Raw genomic sequence first — 21,304 nt, 5'->3', positions numbered from 1 at the left:
AGATCTAAGCCTCTTCCCTTAAAAGATGCCGTTGCCGAAATATGCCAAGAAGAAACCCGTATTGGCATGGTAAAAGGGGAGATGAAGTCTTAGCCGTTTCCAAACCCGGAAATCATGTTAAGACGTATAAGCCTCCTTATTTTGGAAGACAAAATAACTATAATGGCAATTATAAGAAAGCTATATGTTATCATTGTCAAGAACCAGGGCACATAAGGCCAAATTGTCCAAAGATAAATGAAGCTCCGAAGCCAAGAGTTGCTTTCGTTGAAGAAAGCACACCAAGGAAGATTCTACAAAAGGAAGAAATTTCTTTTCTCTTGCTCAACTATCCGAGGCACTCCAATTGCTACTTAAATCCTTATCTCCATCTACACCGGGTGCCGCCATTGCCTCCTCCTCTTCTCCAGGTATGTCCTCTTGGATCCTTGACTCTGGAACATCCTTTCATATGACACATCATGAGAATGGGTTATCCGACTTATATCCAAATTCAAAAACCTCTTATGTTTCAACCGTCGATGGCACGCTTTTACAAATCAAAAGTTTTGGAACTTTAAGTTTTTCCAAAAATTTTCTTGTGCCAAATGTGAGGGTGGTACCTCAACTCAATTTAAACTTTCTTTCCGTTTCTCAAATATGTGATCATGGGTGTTAAATCTCCTTCTCAACTAAGGGTTGCTCTATACAGGATCTCCGGTCCAGGAAGCAGATTGGGCAAGGCCATAGGAGGGGAGATCTCTATTACATGAGCAACTTGAAACTTCCTACCAACTCTTTTTGTAACTATGTCCAAGATAAAAATATTGAAACTTGGCATTAAAGACTTGTTTGCAAGAATTTAAAGACATCCAAGCTTCTAAAAAATGTATTCTTTTCTTTTTGGAAAGAAATTTTGTAATGAAAAACATTTTATTTGCAAGAATTGTTTTTTTTTTTTGAAAGATGAAATCTATTCCTTTTCCAAATAGAACATATTTGACTAAACGACCATTTGAGTTAGTTCATTCGGATGTTTGGGACCCTTCTCCAGTCATATCGAAAGATGAATACTCCTATTTCATCTCCTTCTCCCGTCATTCGGATGTCTTCGCCTTTTTTAAGAAATTTCATATGATGGTCAAAAATCATTTTTTAAGTAATATCTCTATTCTTAGATCCGACTCGGGTGAAGAGTATCTATCAAATGAATTTCAAAATTATTTAGAAACAAATAGAATTTATCAAAAAAAGTCTTGTCCTAGAACTTCTCAACAAAATGGTTTAACCGAAAGAAAACATTGACACATTGTGGAAACTACTGGGACATTTCTTATTTATAAAGAAATTCCAAAAAGCTATTGGGCCGAAACTGCGTTAACATCAACCTACTTGATAAATAAAATGATATCTTCATCCTTAGAAAATACATCTCCATATGAAAAACTATTTGGAAGAACTCCAGATTTCAATAGTTTGAGAATTTTTGGGTGTAAATGTTTTGTTCTTTCACATAAAAGAGATAAATTATCTCCAAAAGCTATTGAATGCGTATTTTTAGGATATGGAGAAAATAAAAAAGGATTTAGATGCTTTGACCCCAAAAGCAACAATTTGTATGTTTCTTAAGATGTAACCTTTTTAGAAAATCAAAATGGGTTTGAGAAAACTAAAGAGATTGAGGAAAGCGAATATGCTTTCTTGTTTGATCTTCTTCCTCAAGAAGAAGTAGCTCTTCAACAAGAAGTGATTTCTAATGATAATTTGTTGAATGAACAAGAGGACATTCCTATCAATAATGTTGAAAATAAAAACGAAAATGATGTCATTGATAGTAGACCAATTCAAACCTACGTTCGTCGTGGTCAACAAGTTCCTATAAACGCTTTAGAAAAATGCTCCTAAGGGTCCAACATAGACGAAACCTCTTTGAGAAAATCCGGTCGAGTCTCCAATCCTCCTAATAGGTTTGTCTCCTATGAATCTCTAACACCAAAATATAGGTCATGCCTAATTGCGTTACACTCATTCTATGAACCATCTCATTATAATGAAGCAAAAAATATTCCTGAGTGGGTCGAAGCCATGAGCTTGAAACTTAGTACTCTTGAAAAGGCAAAAACTTGAGAAATAACCTCATTGCTCATTGGAAAGAAATCAATCGGATGTAGATGAGTCTATAAAGTCAAAACTAAGAGCGATGGGTCATTAGAACGCTACAAAGCTCGACTAGTAGCAAAACGATACGCTCAAGAATACGATATTGACTATGAGGAAACTTTCGCTCCCGTAGCTGAGTTGGCCAGTGTTAGGGCTCTTATTGTTGTTGCTTCTGTTAAAAAATGACCTATCTATCAATTAGATGTTAAGAATGCATTCTTAAATGGAGAACTAAATGAAGAGGTTTATATGGACCTTCCACCAGGAGTGTGTATTCGTAATGATAAAATTCTTAAACTTAACAAAGCCTTATATGGATTAAAACAAGCTCCAAAGGCTTGACATGATAAATTTAGTAACGTAATGACAAGTTTGAATTTTCGCTCTTGCTATACTGACACTGCTTTGTTTGTGAAAAGTACAGGGTCTTCAGTAGTTATTCTCTTGCTTTATGTTGATGATATGATCATCACTTGAAGTGATGAGCAGAGAATTAATGATATATTGATATTAAGAAAGTTCTAAAAGAAAATTTTGACATGTTTGATCTTGGTTTCTTAAGATATTTTTTAGGTATTGAAGTAACGTACTCTCCACGGGGGTACATTCTCTCTCAGATGAAACTTGCAACTGACATTTGTTTAAAGTCTGACATCACAGATGACAAAAGACGGAAACCCCTGAAGTTATCAATGCAAAGTTGAGGTTGCAAGATGGAACTCTTCTTAAAGATCCCACTCCCTACTGCCAACTAGTTGGGTCTCTGACGTACTTATCCATCACTCGGTCAGACATAGTGTTATCTTTGCAAAATTTTACTTTTGCAAGTCAAACTGACTTTTGAAAAAGATTTTGAAAATAACTCGCCTCCGTTTTAAAATGCGGAAAAATTTCGAAGAATGAGGCTCGCCTGTCGGTACAAGGTTCAATCGTTCTTGGCGCTATAACCAGGGGTAATTGAACCAATGATCAATCCGGTGCTTTGCTTTGCTCAACTTGTCTAAATCGATGTTCTATTCCTAAATGCACAAAAAATCAAGCATCTGCTATGAACTTTGGTCAATGCAGATTGAAAACATGATGTATGCTTCGAAGATTTGAAAATACTTGGAAAAATGATGCTTTGAAAATCGTGAATCACATTTGGTAAAGTATTTTGAAGAAAAGGAGAATCGATTTCTAAAGAAATTCTGAGGTTTTGAGAAAATCGATTTCTGAAGGAAATTCAAATAACTTTGAGAAAATTGATTTCTTTGTATTTGAACTCTCAACTTGGGTAATATTGAAGTTTTAAAAACATTTCTAAAGAAAAGAAAAATTGGAAAATCATGGATTGGACTTAGAAAAGCTTGAAAATTTCTTGAAAAACCAAAGGTTTTGAGAAAATCGATTTTGAGGAAAATCCAGTGTGGCCTTAAGAAAATCGATTTTTCTGAGATAGGATTTTTGAATTGATCAAAAGAATGGCATGTAGCCCTGTAAAAATCTTTTCATAATGCAATCTAACCTAGATGATGCATGAATGCAATTTGAGAAAATATTTTCTGAAGAATTTGAGAAAATCATTGATAAAAGGATTTTGTGCATTATAGAATTTAGATGAAATAAATTCACCACATATCTCTATGACCATTAATATGCATTGAATATATTTCATTTGGTTCTAAAAGGAGAAAATACTTAGAAAATTTTTGAGAGTATGCAATGATTTATGAAGATAACCTAAGAGTGTAGGCCGTTTGTGGCTTAAAATAAGATGATAAATTTGGATATTGTTCGTATTCTGACTATGACCACAAAAACGAACTCAATCGAGTTTATTAACTTCTTAGAAGCGAGTGCACGTGCCATTCGTGTTGACCATTGTGAGCTTGAAATATGCATGAATCATCATCCATCACACATTATTCGTTATTTAAAAAATAAACTATATGCAATGCATCTTTATTCTAAGTATGAAATTAAATTCTTATTCCAAATTTATAATTTACATCAATACAACAACAACAACAACTACGCCTTCATCCCAAAACAATTGGGGTCGGCGATATGAACCAACAAAGAAAATCATTTTGGGTCTTCCACATGAATCCTTCTCCTCCAATCATTTCTATCCAATGCCATGTCCTCGGTGAGGTTCAAAGCATTCATATCCTTTCCTATCATTTCCCTCCAAGTTTTCCTAGGCCTACTCCGACCTCTTTTAACTAATATATTTTCCCATTTCTCCATCCTTCTAACCGGAGCATCATTAGGCCTTCACCGAATATGTCCAAACCACCGTAAACGATTCTCTCTCATCTTATTTTCAATGGGTGCAACGCCTACCTTCTTACGTATCTCCTTGTTCCGAATCTTATCTTTTATTGTATTTCCACACATCCATCTAAGCATACGCATCTCAGCTACACTCATTTTTTGAATATGATGTCTCTTGGCAGCCCAACATTCCGTACCATATAGTAAAGCGGGCCTAATAGTCGTCCTATAAAACTTTTCCTTCAACCGCAATGGCATTCTACGATCGCACAACACTCCAGTTGCACTTTTCCATTTCATCCACCCAACCTTTATCCTATGATTTACATCTCTATCAATTTCTCCATACTTTTGAATGATAGATCCCAAATATTTGAAACAATCATCCACCGATATTTCTTGCTCACCAAGCTTCACTACACTCCCATCACTACTTCGTTGCTTACTAAACAAACATTTCATATATTCTGTCTTACTCTTAATCAACTTAAAACCCCTTGCTTCCAATGTCTGTCTCCATAATTCTCACTTAGCATTAACCCCAGCTCTAGACTCATCAATCAAAACAATATCATCAGCAAACAACATACACTACGACACATTTTCTTGAATTGATCTTGTAAGCTCATCCATCACTATAGCAAATAGGAAAGGGCTTAAAGCATATCCTTGATGTAACCCAACCGTTGTAGGAAAATTGGTTGTCACCCCTCCACAAGTGCGGACATTGGTTACTACTCCTTCATACATATCCTTAATTATACTAATGTACTTGAGAGAAACACCTTTCTTCATCATTGTTCACCAGAGAACGTCCCTAGGTACTCTATCGTATGCCTTCTCCAAATCAATAAAAACCATATGCAAATTTTTGTTCCTCTCTCTATTTTTCTCAATAAGTTGTCTAAGAAGATGTATAGCTTCCATAGTTTATCTTTCAGGCATAAAACCAAATTGATTCTCCGATATCATGACAACCTTCCTCAACCTAGACTCAATCACCCTCTCCCAAAGAAATACACCAATAATAAATTAAAATAAAGAAAAAAATTAACATCAATAATAAATTAAAGTAAAGCAAAAAAATAAAGAAATACAGTCTTGAGTGTCCCTGCAAAATTAACAAACTCGCTAATGGACAAATGTCGGCTTTTCTGGATTTATCCAGCAATATCTGGAATTGAGGGATTTATCTGGATATAAGTCTTTTTCCATGTTTTTATGAAATAAACATAATAAATGATGTTGCAGAATTGAATAAATAATAAAAATGAACAATTTTGAAATTCGGATTTTTGAGAAAAATGATCAAAATACCCTTGAGAATTGACCTTTATTGCAAAATAGGGTTAAAATGAGGGTTTCTTAGAAAATATTTTGGTAATTTATTTAATCCTGGGATAAAAAAATTCAAAACAATGCAAAATCAGTTGGAGGGCACCCTAATATGATTATGAACATTATCAAACCCTAAAAATATAAATCTTTTCCTGAAAAAATTGAAATATTGGAGAAATATCAAATTTTGCCCGTGTTTCAGTTGAATCAGAGGACTCTGTGTGCATCCTGTTTTTATGAAATAACGAAATAATGCATCAAATGAATTTCAAAATCTGTAAAAATTGACATGGACAATTCTAATAACCCTAAAATTAAAATGAAATCAAAAAATAGAATTTTTGACATTATTTAAATATGAAAATAAATAAAAACATAAAAATATACGATTTTTCTCGCAGGCACGTATCTGTCACAGTGTCAGACTTGAATAAGGTATCAAACAATAATGAAAAACTGTAAAATTTCACATGGAGAAACTAGACAGATAAACAAAAATAATCCTTTTTACAGATTGGAAAAATCATTTTCGGTTAGGGAGATATCGTTCCTGCAATATACGCTTGATTCTGGTGAATGCGTAACGGTTACAGAAAAGACAATTTTGATTTCGGTTTAATTAAAAATAGCAGACAAAGTTCAAAAATTACCAAAATTACACTGACAAAACTAGATTTATTGCTGAATCCGTGGTTTCTTACGGATTGGGAAAATGATCTCCGATTAGGGAGATACAATCCGCGTAACTTGACCCAGGGCTTAAACGATGTATAACGTTTTTTGAGAAACATATTCTGATTTTTGATAAAGTAAAAATAGCAAACAACCATAGAAAAATTTGAAAATTTCACATAATATATTAGACATCCTGATGAACATACTGCTTTTTACGGATCATCGATCGGATCTTAGACGAGGGAGATATCACCTCGACAAACCATCCCTGATTTCATATAGCGTTTTCATGGTGCAAGAATCAGAGTTTGGTTTCTGATTTTTTTAGCAGGGTTACATAACCCAAAATAATTTGATTTTTTTATCGAAAGTCACTGACACATGCATGGGTCAACCCTAAAAAAACCAGATTTTATTGACAGAAAAACGCTCATGAAATAACGCCGTTCTCGCGTGGCCAGAATCAAGGTACGCATATTATCGATAAAACGCATGAATACACTAATTTTGCATGAAAAATAAAAAAAAAATTATAAATAACATAACGAATTTTGATTTGATGCTTGAATAAGTAAAACAAACATGTATATGATGAAATAAAAACAAAATCAAGGAAAACACAGTTGGAAACTTGATTTGCCCTTTGAAAGAGGGATTCAATCCATAGAGGGATCAAATCTCATATTTTCTTTGGCATAAACGTAAAGAGCAATGATCTAAGCTATTTCAATGGATCAAAAACGTGGAAATCACTTTAATACAACATTAGATCACTTTCTTAAATTTATTTCATGGTTCTTGAACGAAAATAAAGCAAAAATCAATCATGCAATGGACGACAATAGCTAAAATATCGAATAAAGCATTAAAAACTAATAAAATAATGAAAGAAAACTTACCTTGGGACTGCAACAATGGAGGAGCCTTGGGAGGAGAGAGAGGTTGCTGGAGGAGAGAGAGGAAGCAAGAAGAAGAGGAGAGATTAGGGGGTCGACCCCCTTAGAGCCCCTTTTATAGAAATTTACAACTCTTAATTAAAGAGTTGGAATTTTTTTAAAACTTGGCTTAATTAATTAGGGTGACTCACATGGGGGGGGGGGGTTTGGTGGAATCTTAACCCTAAAAGGCTCTACTTAATTAACCTTAATTAAGCCTAACTAAGACTCCTAATGGTTTAAGAAAAATCTCAAATATGGTGCCACCTATGGGGGCCCACATTTGGTTTTTAAAGCTTTATTTACTAGTTAAAACCAAGGTTTAAAATACTAAGGTGAAAATGGGATTTACAATCGATTTAAACTTTTTTCAAAGTTCTAACCTGAGTAAGACACTGACTAAACCTAAACTGATCTAAACACTTTCAAATGTGGCTCCACCTAGCGTGGGCCCTACTTGTTTTTAAAAAAAAAACGATTTTGAAAATAAAGGTTTTCAACAGAAGTTAAAAATGAAAGATGAGTTTGAAATTGAAAGTTTTAAACCAACTAGAGTCCTAAATGAGTTGAAACTCTCTCAAATGTGGTGTCAATTGTGTGGGTCCCACATTTGAGTTTTTGAAAAGGTTAGAATATAGGTTAAAAAGAGTTTTTAAAACAAATGAAAAATAAAAGCAAAGAATGAATTAGAGAAAATTAGAGTCCTAAACCAACTAAAACTCCTGACTACAGTCCTAAAATTTTGAAATTTTGAAATTTGGGTTTTTGAAAGACAAACGAAGAGGTTTTGAAAGATCTTCTTAGAGATTAGTGAAAATAGGTAGAAAGACGAAATCGGGGCTAGAATCCTAAATCGATTGAAACTCTAAAATAGAGTTCTAATCGAGCTGAAACTCTGAGAATTAGATCCGTTTTCGAAAAAAATAAGTAAAATAGAAGTAAAATTGAAATCAGAGTAGAGTTCTGAACCGATTGAAACTTTGAGGCAAAGTCCTAAAATTTTGAAAATCTAAAATAAAGTCCTAGAATTTTGAAATTTGATTTTTTAAAAGATAAATGAAGAAGTTTTTGAAAGATTTTTAAAAAAATAAAGTCAGGGTTAGAGTCCTAATCCAACTGAAACTCTGGGACAGAGTCCTGATCCGACTAAAACTCTAAAATTTTGATTTCTTTCGAATTTTTTTGAAAGATTTTCTTGAAACAAGTAAAAATAGAAGTGAAAGATAGAGTCCTAATCCAACTGAAACTTCGGGATAGAGTCCTAGTCCAACTGAAACTCTAAAATTATGGCCAAAATGAAAGAAATGGGTAAGGGATAAGGCTACCTCCGATTTAAAACCAAAATAAAATTTTGAAAAGATTTAAAAAGGTGAAAAGACAGAGTCCTAAATCAATTAAAACTCTGAAATAACTAAAATTTGAGAAATGAAAGAAGTGGTCTAGAAGCGACACCACCTAGATGGGTCCGATCCGAGAATTGAGATCAATTAAAAATTAAGTTTTAAATGAATCCAAATCGCTTTCTAAGGAAAATGTTTTGAAATAAATAAATATAAGATCTTGGGGGTTGGCAAATGACAAATATCGATTTAAAACCCAGATTTGATATTTTGAAAAACAAGAGTGCTGGATCTCGAGAATGACATGAAATGCTATGAAATGGTATGAAATGATAGGAAATAATATTAAATGACATGAAATGATAGAAAATAATATTAAATGACATGAAATGATATACAAAATGCAAACCCTGAATGAGGGATTTGAAGTCCCAGACCCTTGGCAGAGAGAAAGAATTGAAAATTCCTGTCCGAGGATGAAAATTGATAATTGGATCCAGATCCAACACTGGATCCGATCCAAATGTGAAATGGATCGAATATATTTAAAATTTTCAAGAAAAGAACTGATCCGAACTTCGATTATTGATTGTACCAGCTGGGGAAATGCTAAAAATGAAGTTTCAGACAAGATAACCGCAAAATGATTTTGCCTCTGCAGGGCATAGAGTGACACCGGAAATGAGGTTTAAACTGGTCTTGACTGGTTTAAACTGAATCCTAAGGTTTCTGAATTCAGGTGAACTAAAATGACACTGACTCAAACAAACCCTTGGATTGAATGATTGAGAAATGGTACAATTCTCAGAGAAATGGTGAGAAATGACCACTGAAATAAAATGGACAACGAGACTGCACTGTGTTTGAGCTGGAATGAAGATCAGTAATACTGAGATAAACTAATTTCAGAACTCAAAGACTAGCTCAACTGACTGACTCAGCTCAATTTCAGCTGAAATGAGCTGAAATGGGCTAAAATAGAATCCTAGATTGTGGAAAATGGGATTGAACTGAAACAGGACAACTTGAACTCTTGGTGAGCCCAGGGTAGACTCAGGGGAATAAGGTTGACTGAGATTAACTGACTCGGGGACAATCAACTACAATTTGAGTTGGAATCGAGCTCATTTCTGAGGAAATGAATCAATTTTAGCCGAAATGGTAAAAAATGAATAGGGTTCACTCATCGTCAGCTCAGGTGAGCTAGAAATGACTGACATTCTAACTGTTTTGAGCTTTAAAATGAGCTTCCTCGACTCTGACTGACAGAGATGTAAGGTGACCTAGGGGTAAAATGGTATTTTTTTTGAAAAAACAGGAGAAATGACAACTAAACTGGACAGACTTAGGGTTAGACTCCTATACTGACCTACATGGGTTGGCATCTGCTAAAAGGGGGTGTCTGAAAATATATGAGGAGAATTTGGGGTGTTTACACGTAGCTTATTCTGTTCACTCGGTCAGTCAGTTTCCTACAACCGTGCATATGAGTGCAGTTTTAAGAATCATCAGATACATTAAAAATACTATAACTAAAGGAGTTTTTCTTTTCTCTTCTTCAACACTTGACTTAATTGCTTATATTGATGCTGATTGAGGAGGAATTTCCAATGATAGAGTCTCAACTACTGTTTTTTGTGTATTCTTAGGTGACTATGATTTCCAGGAGATGCAAGAAGCAACACAAAGTTTCATTGTTCTCAACGGAAGCTGAATATCTTGCAATGACTACTGCAACCATGAAGCTTGTGTGGCTTAGAAGTCTCCTAAGTGATATAGGCATAATCATCTCTATACCTTCGAAGATGTGTTGTGACAATAAAAGCGCAATTTATATTGCAAACAACTACACCTTCCATGAGCGTACTAAACACATTGAGATGGACTGCCACTATGTTCGTGATGAATATCTAAGAGGGACCATAACATTGCTGTACATTACATCCAAGTACCAGTTGTCAAATTTTTTCACCAAAGCTCTTACTGCTCCTCACTTTATGTTTCTTCTCAACAAGCTTTCGGTCATGTCCCCGTGAAGCTTGAGGGAGGGGGTTAAAATATATGTATCTATATATATATATATCACATCATACCCGATAAAGGGTATTTCTATAATTCTGCTCAATAGGGGCATTTTAGTCCTTTTATTTTATTTTTCTTATTTTTATTTTTATTTTTTTTATTGTATATGCATTAAATGCATAATGCATTGGGGGTCCCAACTAAGAGTTGTTGGACCCCCAACGGTCACTGACCGTTGGGGGCCCAACGACTCCTTGTTGGGCCTCCCAATTCCCACTCTCTCTTCTCTTTTCCACTCACTCTCTTGTTTATAAATAGAGGGGTAAACCCCTTTGTAATGTGTGGCTTTTACATGCCCATTTCTTGCTTTATAAGATTTTTCCTTTTAGCAAGCCATTCTAGGCCTTGTGTTTGTCCATTGTGGACTTGCTCTTTGCATCTTGCTTGTGAATGTCCATTCTAGGACATTGTGTTCATTTCCGTCTATTTCATTACATTTCTCTCCTCAACATAGGACATATTTAGCTCGCATATACACTAAAGCGGGTCAAAGCCATGAAAATTGAGCTGGAAACTTTAGAAAGAGCCAAGACTTGGGATATTGTGAGATTACTAAATGAGAAAACATCAATAGGATGTAGATGAGTATATAAAATCAAAACCAAAAGTGATGGGACATTAGAAAAATAAAAAGCTAGATTAGTTGCCAATGGATATGCTCAAGAATACGAAATAGACTACGAGGAAACCTTTGCTCCTGTAGCAAGAATCATCACTGTTAAGACTCTCATAGCCCTATTTTCCATTAGAGGTTGGCCTCTATATCAAATGGATGCGAAAATAGTTTTTTTTTGAATAAAGATTTGAAAGAAGAAATCTACATGGATCTGCTCCTAGGTCTTGAGGTTCCACCTGAATACATTCTCTATTTAAAGAAAGTTTTATATGGTTTGAAGCAGGCTTCTAAGTCCTGAAGTGATAGATTCACTATTGTTATGTTAAATTTTGGATATAGATTATGTTATATTGACACTGCTTTATTTGTTAAGGCATCTTATGCATGTATCGTCATTCTATTGTTGTATATAGATGACATGATTATCACTGGTGGAGACAAACGTTAGTCATATTAAGAATGTTTTTAAAAATAATTTTGAAATGACTGATCTTGAATTTCTTACATATTTTCTTGGTATAGAAGTTGCATACTCACCTCGCAGGTATTTATTAACCCAAACTAAATTTGCAACTGAGATTCTTGACGGGTCTAGAATTACTGACAAGAAGAGGGTCGATACTCCAAAAGTGATTAATGCAAAAATGAAAATTGATGATGGAGTGCCTCTGGAGGATCTCACATCGTACCATCAAATGATTGGATCTTTCACATACTTATTTATCAGCTGGCCTGATATCGCTCATGCAGTTCACACTGTGTCTCACTCGTGTCCAGAAGTGCAAAAAAACAACAAAAAGTCTCTTTCATCAATGGAAGCAGCCATGACTGCCACTACATCTGAAGTTGTTTAGTTGAGACGACCCCTTGAAGATATAGGGGTACATCTAATGATGCCCTCAAAGCTTTGCTGTGACAATAAGAGCATCATTTACATTGTTGGCAACCATACATTTGATGAGAGGACTAAGCACATTAAGATGAATTACCACTATGTTCATGAAGAGTATTTAAAGAGGATCATATCATTGCCTTATGTCACCTTTAAATATCAATTGATCAATTTCTTCGCCAAGGTGCTTTCTTTTAGATTTCATTTTTTTCTTGACAAACTTTCGGTGATCTCACTGAAAGTAAGTTTGAGGAGGAGTGTTAAGAGTTGTATGTACATGTGTACATATATATAAATATGTATGTGCATATGAATACAAATACATGTAATATATAGATTGTATCTAGGTTATTTTGTATATTTTTTGTTTTTGTATTTTGGTCATGGACATTATGGTATTTTGACCAACTAGCCGTTGGGAGCTCCCCAATGGCTAGTAGGCCTCTCTTGTTCATCTCTCTCATTATATGTATGGGACATTAGGGTCCCAATTCTTAATGCATTATGCTATGCATTTTATATTGTGTGTGCCTTTGTGCCTCTTAAGAGTTCTCCCTTTGTGGATTGTGTTGTGTTATTGCCCTAGTAGTCATCTTCTTTGATCCATGGAGATCTCATTAGTCATTACATACTGGATACCAAAGGGTCATACCATCAGACATTCTGTTTCAATAATCTTTTATTTCCCACCACCCTAACCCTATCCCCCTCTTATTTTTAGTTCTGTAATTCTACTACAGCTTCCTTTGGATGCACAAAAAACAATGAATCATGCCATTTTTGTGCTCTTTAAATATATTATATATATACTTGTCGATAGTGATGCTGCATTAAAACTTATATAATCACTTGTATATTCAAATGATTTCTAGCTGGTCTGGATCCTGAGTGTAAGTCATTTCCTTTATCTCCTTGCAGGGTAAAGATTTCAGGACTCAGTTTCAGTTTGGAAACAATGCCTTCTATGGTGTCAACTATATCCAGGTAATTAATTTTGATTTTTTTCCACTGTTGATCTTGCCTTCCTAATGAAAATGAGATTCAAAAGATGCCTTTTTGTACTCACCTGACACGGTCATGATAAAATAAGTCAAGACTACTGCATATGGTGGCAATGCAGTATATCCATGTGTACTGGGTATCTGGGGCATGCTTTTTTCCTTGCTTCACCTTTGTTGGAAATTACATTTTGATCATGGATACTTGCTTGTTCTGGATTTATTCACTGTGTGTTGTTAGGTGTTTCCTCCAATATGGTTGGTTTGTTCCAACAAAAGTAGGGATACCAGCCGTCATGCAGTTCACAATTTTGGCATGCCATGTTGGACTTTGTTCTGATTCTATCTCTATTTGCTACTATTGTTTGTTTGGAAATGTGCCCTACCTGCATGTGACAGGTGCATTCTCTCTTTGACATTTTCTTGGCACAAACATAGGGATGGTAGTGGACCGGGGCGGAGGTGGGGGAAAAGGTCTCCACCCCCTCCCATCTCAAAATTCCGCCCTCCATCTCCGTCTTCATCCCCGCACGGGTTTTGATTTTAACCTCCATCTTCGCTTCAATCCCCGTTTCATGTTCTCCATCCCCGGTCCAAACGGGGAGAGGCGGGCCGGGGTCCCATTTCTCCCTGGTCCACTGCCATCCCTAAAGGTATTTTAGTTATTTTACTAACGGGGATCTGGGATGGGCTGGGGCGGGGCGGGCGTGGGAAAGCATAAGTCCATCCCCGCCTCCATCCCTGCACAGGTTTTGATTCTAACCTTCATCCCCGTTTCATGTCCTCCATCCTCGGTCCAAACGGGGCGAGGCGGGGCCCTGTTTTCCCCCGGTCCACTGCCATCCCTACACAAACATGAAGGAAACACCTAACATTTCAAACATGAACCTAAAGTCAGAATTTGAGCCATTCTGAGTTGCAGATTGGATTTTTTTTAATGTACAACTGGCCAATCATTCTTTTGTTTTATTTATTTTTTTGTTTATATATTTAAGGTATGTGCAATAGTGAAGCTTCGTGACCCTTTTGTTCAGATTTTGTGTTTCCATGCTGCCCAGCTATCTTGTCTGCCCAGATAGTTATGCCACGGACCATGCCACACTTTTATATATTGATTCTTTTTTTTGGGGAAAGCATATATTGGACATCCATCCATGATTTATTTTAGTTATGCTTGATAGTTTCCCTACCCAGTGAGGTCTATCATCAGAGTGCAGACTATCATAGAATATGTCCAATGAGATCGACAAATTTTATCTATGGTCTATAGTTAAACTATGCTTTTGCCATCACATCCTTGGAGCTCAGATCCAAGGATCTGAGCTGGGGGCTTGCCGTTCTGGCATGGGCCCCCACACCAAGATCCAAGCTTATTCAAACATCAGATCTAATATCAGGGAGAAAGGGAGAGATCCATTCCAGGGATTCAAACACACCCATATTGTTCTTATGTTTAGGAAACTAGGGTCTTGTATAATGAATCCTTTTATGGTGCTAAGAATTGTTTAATGCATGATATTGCATGTATGATGGTGTGAAGGGTGATTTGTTGGTGGACAATGTTAATCTCTTCTTGGTGTCATGAACCGTTAGAATTTGTTGCTTATCCAGTTGTTGCAAACTGAGAGCATACTATCCATTTTTATCAGTTTTTTGATGTTTTGTCTATGAAGTTATCTAACATGACATCATTTTAAATGTGCATATTGGGTCCCATCGTAGAAGTGCATCGTTTTATTAGATAAAGAAGGAAGAAACCCAGTTCATCATTTACATTAGTCTCAAGTTCTGAATAAAGCATCATATTTTCTCATTTCATGTTCTTATTTCTTGTTTTACCATGCGTTGTTGAAACTATGGTGGACCCTTATGCATAGATAGATTTCATGCATGTGTGCATATAGAGATACACACATGCACACTCTCCCTGAAACATATCATGTGAAAGATTTGAGCATGTATCATACCTCAATGGAATTGAAGTAGACAGTCTTGAATTCTCCACAGGATATAGATTTGCTGGAAGACACAATAATGTAAACTGTTTTGCAACAAAGCAGGCCATTGTTGCTGACAAAATGACTCATCATAACTGCTGGCATTTTCTTGGAATATCCTGGTCAGTCACTTTATTTGTTGGCATAATATCAGAAAGCAGTATCTGGGGATAAATAAAAAAGTAGTTTTTCCTACACGCCATTGTTGCTGACAAAGCACGCCATTGTTGCTGACAAAGTACTTTATTTCTTGAGTAAAGAAAGTCATTTAGTGAAAGCTTCTGAAATTATGAGACATTTTCTCCTTCAAAGTAGTTTGTGAATCAAAGGGGAGTTTGGTGGTTCACAGGAAAACTCTCATTCGACCAAAAACTTGTTCTTTTTCCATGGAAAAATGATTCATGCATTTTCAAAATCTATTAAACACTTTTGCTGGTAAAAATTGTCTATTCTGTCATGTAAGGCTCTGCTTGGGTGTCAGTGTTTAGCCTGGATATGCCAAATCCTGGACTTGGCAAATCCAGGATTTGAGAGCCGTGGGATTTGCCAAATCCGATGACTGTTTGGGAGTCAGTTGTAGGAGTTGTCCTTTCCTTGCCATTTACCAGCTCCCAATTAGCCCATAGCACAAATATTTGGCAAATAGCTCGTATGAAACCCATTTTCAACTTTATTTCCTTTGTTGTTTCTTCGTTTTACTATCCCAACAGCATTACAAAACACCACAATCATCATCATCATTATGTATGTCAATAGCCTTACCATCATCATCGTTTGATCACCACAATCATCATCATGCATGTTAACAACTTTACCAAAAACATTGCTGTCATACATCACAATCAGCAGCCCCTGCCCCCAGTACCACGTACCAACACCACCATCTCCGTCGTCTCCTCTTGTTTTGTACACAACCACCATCATAGATGGCATTATCACTGCTTCTCATTTTCTAGTGATTCCATGGGGAAGTTGGTTAGGCAAAAGGAAGAACAATCAGATGAGAGAGGGAGAAGGGTTACTGGCCATGGTACAAGGGAAAAATCTCAAGTGCTGACTGTTTTCCAGCAACCCTAATTCTGGAAAATGCTCATAAAGAACAGAGGGGAAGAAAACATGATTTTTCCTGCTATGGTGGCTGGAAAACGGAATGAGCCATCACCAGTTCAAAGAAGTCAAGCTCATCCACCTTGTGAGGTTGGGTGGTTAGGGAATCGTGAAAAGCTGTGGAACGGTGTTCAAGGGGGCGATGATGGATTTTGCAACAACATCCTCCTGTGGATGTAGTTGAGATCCAGGGATGAGAGGGTCCCATCTCGCCGTATTTTACAACTATGGCATCCCAAGCAGTGGATATCAGAGCAGGATTCTCTCAAATCCTGCCCCCAAACATAGCCTAAATGTTTCATAGTTTGTAAAACATTAATAAGAGCCTAAACAATGACATAGTTGCGTCGCCAAAATAAGCATTCTTGATAGAAACATTGATGAAGCATGCCACTGGATGTTAGCAAATTTTACAGTTTGGGGTCCACTATCCTGAGGGATGCTGCTTTATCTGTTTTCTTTGGTGCATGTTTCTCTAGAAACTGAGCTCTCTGTACCATTACAGCTCTTTCCAAAGTCTAGTCACTTCTTCAGTGGTGGTTATTCATCTCCAATCCTTGTATCTTTTCATGTTTTGCCAACAGTGGTTATCTCTGAGATTTTATGATTGAATCAAATTCCCTAGTGATTGCGATAACAATCTCTTGTTTGGTGTCAGTTGTTTAGTATTTTCATGCTGCAGAAAGCTGTGAACATTGTAATCAAGCAGGTTGCTTGTTTTTTTTTATGAATTATGATTGTCAAGCCATGGTCTGCTCCATGATAAACATGGTCTCTGTAAAGAGTGCACATTTCACTGTCAAAATGCTCAAAAGGAATTCTTTTTCCTATGGCTCTGGGTATCTCTTTGTCAATTCTTTATGTTCTGTGCTGAGAACAGCAATCAGATATTACTTTCATCGGTGTCTTTGTTGCTTATACTTTCTTCATGTGATGTCGTGTCTTTAATGTCTTGTGTTAGTCCTTTTAAGCCTTACTATGACTGGTATCTGGTTCAATCAATGCCCAGTAAAAAAGTATACCTTTTGCTTCCTCGGTGTGGTATTGTGAATAGCAGGAGTGCTTTCCGTTTTTTTTTGTTTTTTAACTTTATTTTCTAATTTTATTCTTATTAATCATTAAATTTTTGTGTCAGAGTGTTTCACCACATTTGGCTCTTGGTGGAGAAGTTTTTTGGCTTGGTCATCAAAGGAAATCCGGTATTGGTTTTGCTGCTCGGTACAACTCAGATAAAATGGTATTACAGTTTTCTTGTTCCCTTTCTTGAGTTATTCTACTCGTGTTCTTATGTATGTGACATTTAGAAATTTTGTTTCCTTTGTGGCTTGTAAATTATTGTTGAAGCTTGTACAGTTTTAAACTTAAATGCTGAGTAGGCTTCAATAGATAACTGTTAAAGAAACCTGGCGAGTTACGGTTTGATTCTGATCGGGTCGCCTGATGCCTGAGTTGACTCACCAATCTTAATACTGTCTTTTTCATCTGATGAGAAGAGCAAGCGTTACAGTTGTTCAAAGAACACACAGTTAGGATAAGTTTGCTTGGCCACATGTGACTCCAAAAAATTGTTTTGGAGCCATAGGAATCAGAATCACAAGAGGCCCCTTGTGATTTAGATTCTTACGTAAATGAGAAGACTCATTTGCCTTTGCAAATGAGAGTTGATTTTTCACCACTCATTTTCTGATGTTTGGTTAGCCAATGCCAATGAGATTCATTCTCTCATTTGCATGAGTCTGAATCTCATGAGACGTTACCAAACATGCCCTTAAATTATGATATATATATATATATATATATATATATATATATATATATATATATATATCCCAAAATTGGCTTCTGAGTGCTGACTGAACCACTGGCAACCAATCCTACCTGTACTTTTGTACTGGATCAATGAAATGCTTAGTGGATGATTTCAGCCTCTTTATGCAGAAACAAGTTTTGACAGTTTGAAAATGCACTTTTAAAAGTTGAATGCCATTTACCAAAAAAAGAAAAAGAGGATGTTCAGTTATTTATTTTGTAAGGGTGAACACTGAACAGTTAAGGATTTTACAGTTCTTGACAGATGTATGACGAGGAAACATAACATCTGCTCACTTGACTGACTAGGCGGACAAATTGTGGTAAGATCAGAAACATGAGATGTTTGAGGCCGATGTAAGTGATGGGAAAAATTATCATGACAAATGTTATTTATCTACTAAATGCATGGGGAATCAAACACACTTGGAATTGAAACTTCAGAAATTAACACAGGCTACAAATTTAGCCAATGGAGTAGAGACAATAAGATACTGGAACTAGAAGCTTGCAAAAGCAGCAAACTCAGCTTTCACTTGTTCTGTGCTGTGGAACATTTGGTTTTCTTAGGGTTTCTTGAGTTAACACGGCCCAGCCCAGCTACTTGCAACAGTTAAAAGGGTATGGTGGATCTAATTGTGATGATATTGTTGCAGAAACAACTATCACCAAGGAGAAAAAGAACAAAAACAATGAAGAAACATGCCAATCTCTGCTCTTGAAACCAAATATTTAAACATAAGCTGCTATTACCTTGATATACATAAAATGGAAAGTCAGAAATGTTTGCTTTAGGTTACAGCTGCCTAATTTGCAAGTATTTGGATAACGTTCTTTGATGTGTGCATGCACGTGGTAGCAATAGAATTTAGCAATGAAAAATTAAATTAGTATGTGTATAAACATGGTGCGCTTTGCAGGTTGCAACTGGGCAAGTTGCAAGTACTGGGATAGTTGCTCTTAGCTATGTGCAGAAGGTGTCAGAAAAGGTAATATGATTGTTATATTAATTGTTTTCTGCTTTGCGTTTTGTCGACGTCTCGCCTCTGTGTCTTATAGCTTATCACTGTGTAGGTCTCTCTAGCTTCAGATTTCATGTACAATCACATGTCAAGGGATGTGACTACCAGTGTTGGCTACGATTACTTACTTAGGCAGGTAGTTTCTCTCTCTCTCTCTCTCTCATACACATGCATGCACAAAGATGGCCGATGTCTTGTGGTAGGTTGCTTCGGTCAAAGATTCATATCTTGGTGGCCTTGAGCTTGCTAGGTTATTTTGGTCTTTTTCATTTCGATGAATAGTTCTTGGGAAAAGTTCCCTTCCCCTTTTTATCATAAAAACTAAACGAGTATACACAAAATCAAAACACTATGAACAGAAAACCAGGGGATGCTTCCAAACCACATCCTGAGGGTGGATCTCCCCATCAATTGCTGTGGGTTCCCGCCTCCCCACAGATCTCCACGAGATCGCATGTCAAGAGGTAAGGGTAGCTCTTAGGTAAGGTACAAAATTGGAGCCACTGCAGAATCTGCTCAAGAGGGGAGGGTGGGTCCTGTGCCTGTCCTTAGCTGCCTTGAGGAAGGTAATCCAAAATTTGTTGTTGGTGACAACTGACATCAGTCCCGGGTCTTGGAGCTCTGTCAAAATGTGGGGCTAGACACGATTCTCTGCCATGATGAAATCAGTGGACCTGCTAACCCGTCGGGATACCCGAACCTCCCCACTAGCTCCATGCAATAGGAACCTGACTTTGGTTGACGAGCTAGATCTAACAGAGACCACTTACAATGCCCATTCCTGGGTCTCCGAGTGAGGCCAATTGCCTGGAGGGAAGCTAGATGTGTGTGTGTGTGTGTGTGTGTGTGTGTGTGTGTGTGTGTGTGTGTGTGTGTGTGTGTTCAGCCGTGTTTATTGAGAAACCAAGAACTGCAACTTCACTGGAATTCAATCCATTTGAACAATGTGCGAGGAGCCCTTTATCTGACCAAAATTAACCAGGCTAATTGAACAAGTTCAACATTGCACCCAGTTGGTGGAGTTTTGCTAACTGTTCAGGCTGTTAGGTCCTGAGCATTTCTTGTAAGATACATGTGGGTGGCATAAGCACCTCATTTATAATCATCAAAATATACACGCCTAGTATTTTATTGTCAGCCCATTTAAAGTCTTCACTCTGACATGGCAGAAGCCTTCATTTTATTAATTACCATCTCGATAATGTGGAATATGCGCTCCTTGTGTATGCGACAGTGTCGTTTGAGGGGGAAGCTTGATTCCAATGGCTGTGTTGCTGCCTTCCTAGAAGAGAGGTTGAGCATGGGTGTTAATTTTATTCTCTCTGCAGAGGTGAGTGTTAACAATTACAGTGATTGTCATGCTATAATCCTAATTTTTCTGCAACTGCAATTATGGAATTGAAGCAGCTAATTCCGTTTATCCACACATTTCAGATTGATCATTGGAAAAAGGATTACAAATTTGGATTTGGAATGACAGTGGGTGAAATCTGAAGAGCAGAGAAGAAGCATCCTATGAATCAAAAGTATGATATTGTAGCGATCTTCTTGGATTGCTATTTTAATTGTTTCTTGTCTCCATTTCCCAAGGCTGTTCCTGTTTCCTTCTCTGGTTTCTTGTGCCTACTGTCACATGCAACTTGTTGGGTTTCCTGGACAGCTATTCTTTTCTCTTGGGAGGGGCACAATTTTATTGTTTTATGGTTTATTTCATTTCATAGAAATGCCTTTTTGGTAGTTAGGAATGAAGAAGAGCAGCAGGGATCTTACCGATCTTTAGGGTAAATCCATATTTGCCATGGAGAGGGTCTTTTGTTGCACAAGCTGATGTAGCAATCTGTCAAAAATAATGGGCATATTTTTGTTTTTCCACTTGTATTTTCAAAATTTGTCATGCTCAAAGTGGCTGCCCATGTGGATTCTAGTGGTTCAGCTGCGAACTGCATGGTTGTGATGCTTATGTCCATTGTTGGTGGCTATTTAGCCTTCAGAACCACCGATGTTCGTTCTCAGTCAAAAGTTGCACCCTGTTGTATTTGCAACGGTGTCGTGCTAAAAGTGGGTGTTCTTAAGCCATCAAAACCAAGTAGATTCT

At 36.7% G+C, this 21,304-nt stretch overlaps 1 protein-coding gene across 2 annotated transcripts in view; it reads left to right on the top strand.

Moving 5' to 3' along the window:
• The window catches only part of LOC149814040 (mitochondrial import receptor subunit TOM40-1-like), a 29,741-nt gene extending 8,660 nt beyond the window's left edge, over positions 1-21,081 (top strand). The window contains exons 6-12 of one of the 2 annotated variants that reach the window (XM_089990386.1): positions 13,195-13,260; positions 17,514-17,615; positions 19,108-19,176; positions 19,262-19,345; positions 20,444-20,539; positions 20,644-20,735; positions 20,952-21,081. In XM_089990386.1, the coding sequence (XP_089846512.1) occupies positions 13,195-13,260; positions 17,514-17,615; positions 19,108-19,176; positions 19,262-19,345; positions 20,444-20,539; positions 20,644-20,703 (477 nt within the window). In that variant the 3' untranslated portion in view covers positions 20,704-20,735; positions 20,952-21,081. Of the gene's footprint in view, positions 1-13,194; positions 13,261-17,513; positions 17,616-19,107; positions 19,177-19,261; positions 19,346-20,443; positions 20,540-20,643 lie in introns of both variants that reach the window. The other variant, XM_089990385.1, reaches the window with a different exon arrangement.
• Positions 21,082-21,304: the final 223 nt, after the last annotated feature.

The sequence above is a fragment of the Nuphar pumila genome, chromosome 15, assembly GCF_984573655.1.
Source record: "Nuphar pumila chromosome 15, dmNupPumi1.hap1.1, whole genome shotgun sequence".
Classification (NCBI taxonomy): Eukaryota; Viridiplantae; Streptophyta; class Magnoliopsida; order Nymphaeales; family Nymphaeaceae; genus Nuphar; species Nuphar pumila.
This window is presented reverse-complemented; position numbering and strand designations above follow the sequence as displayed.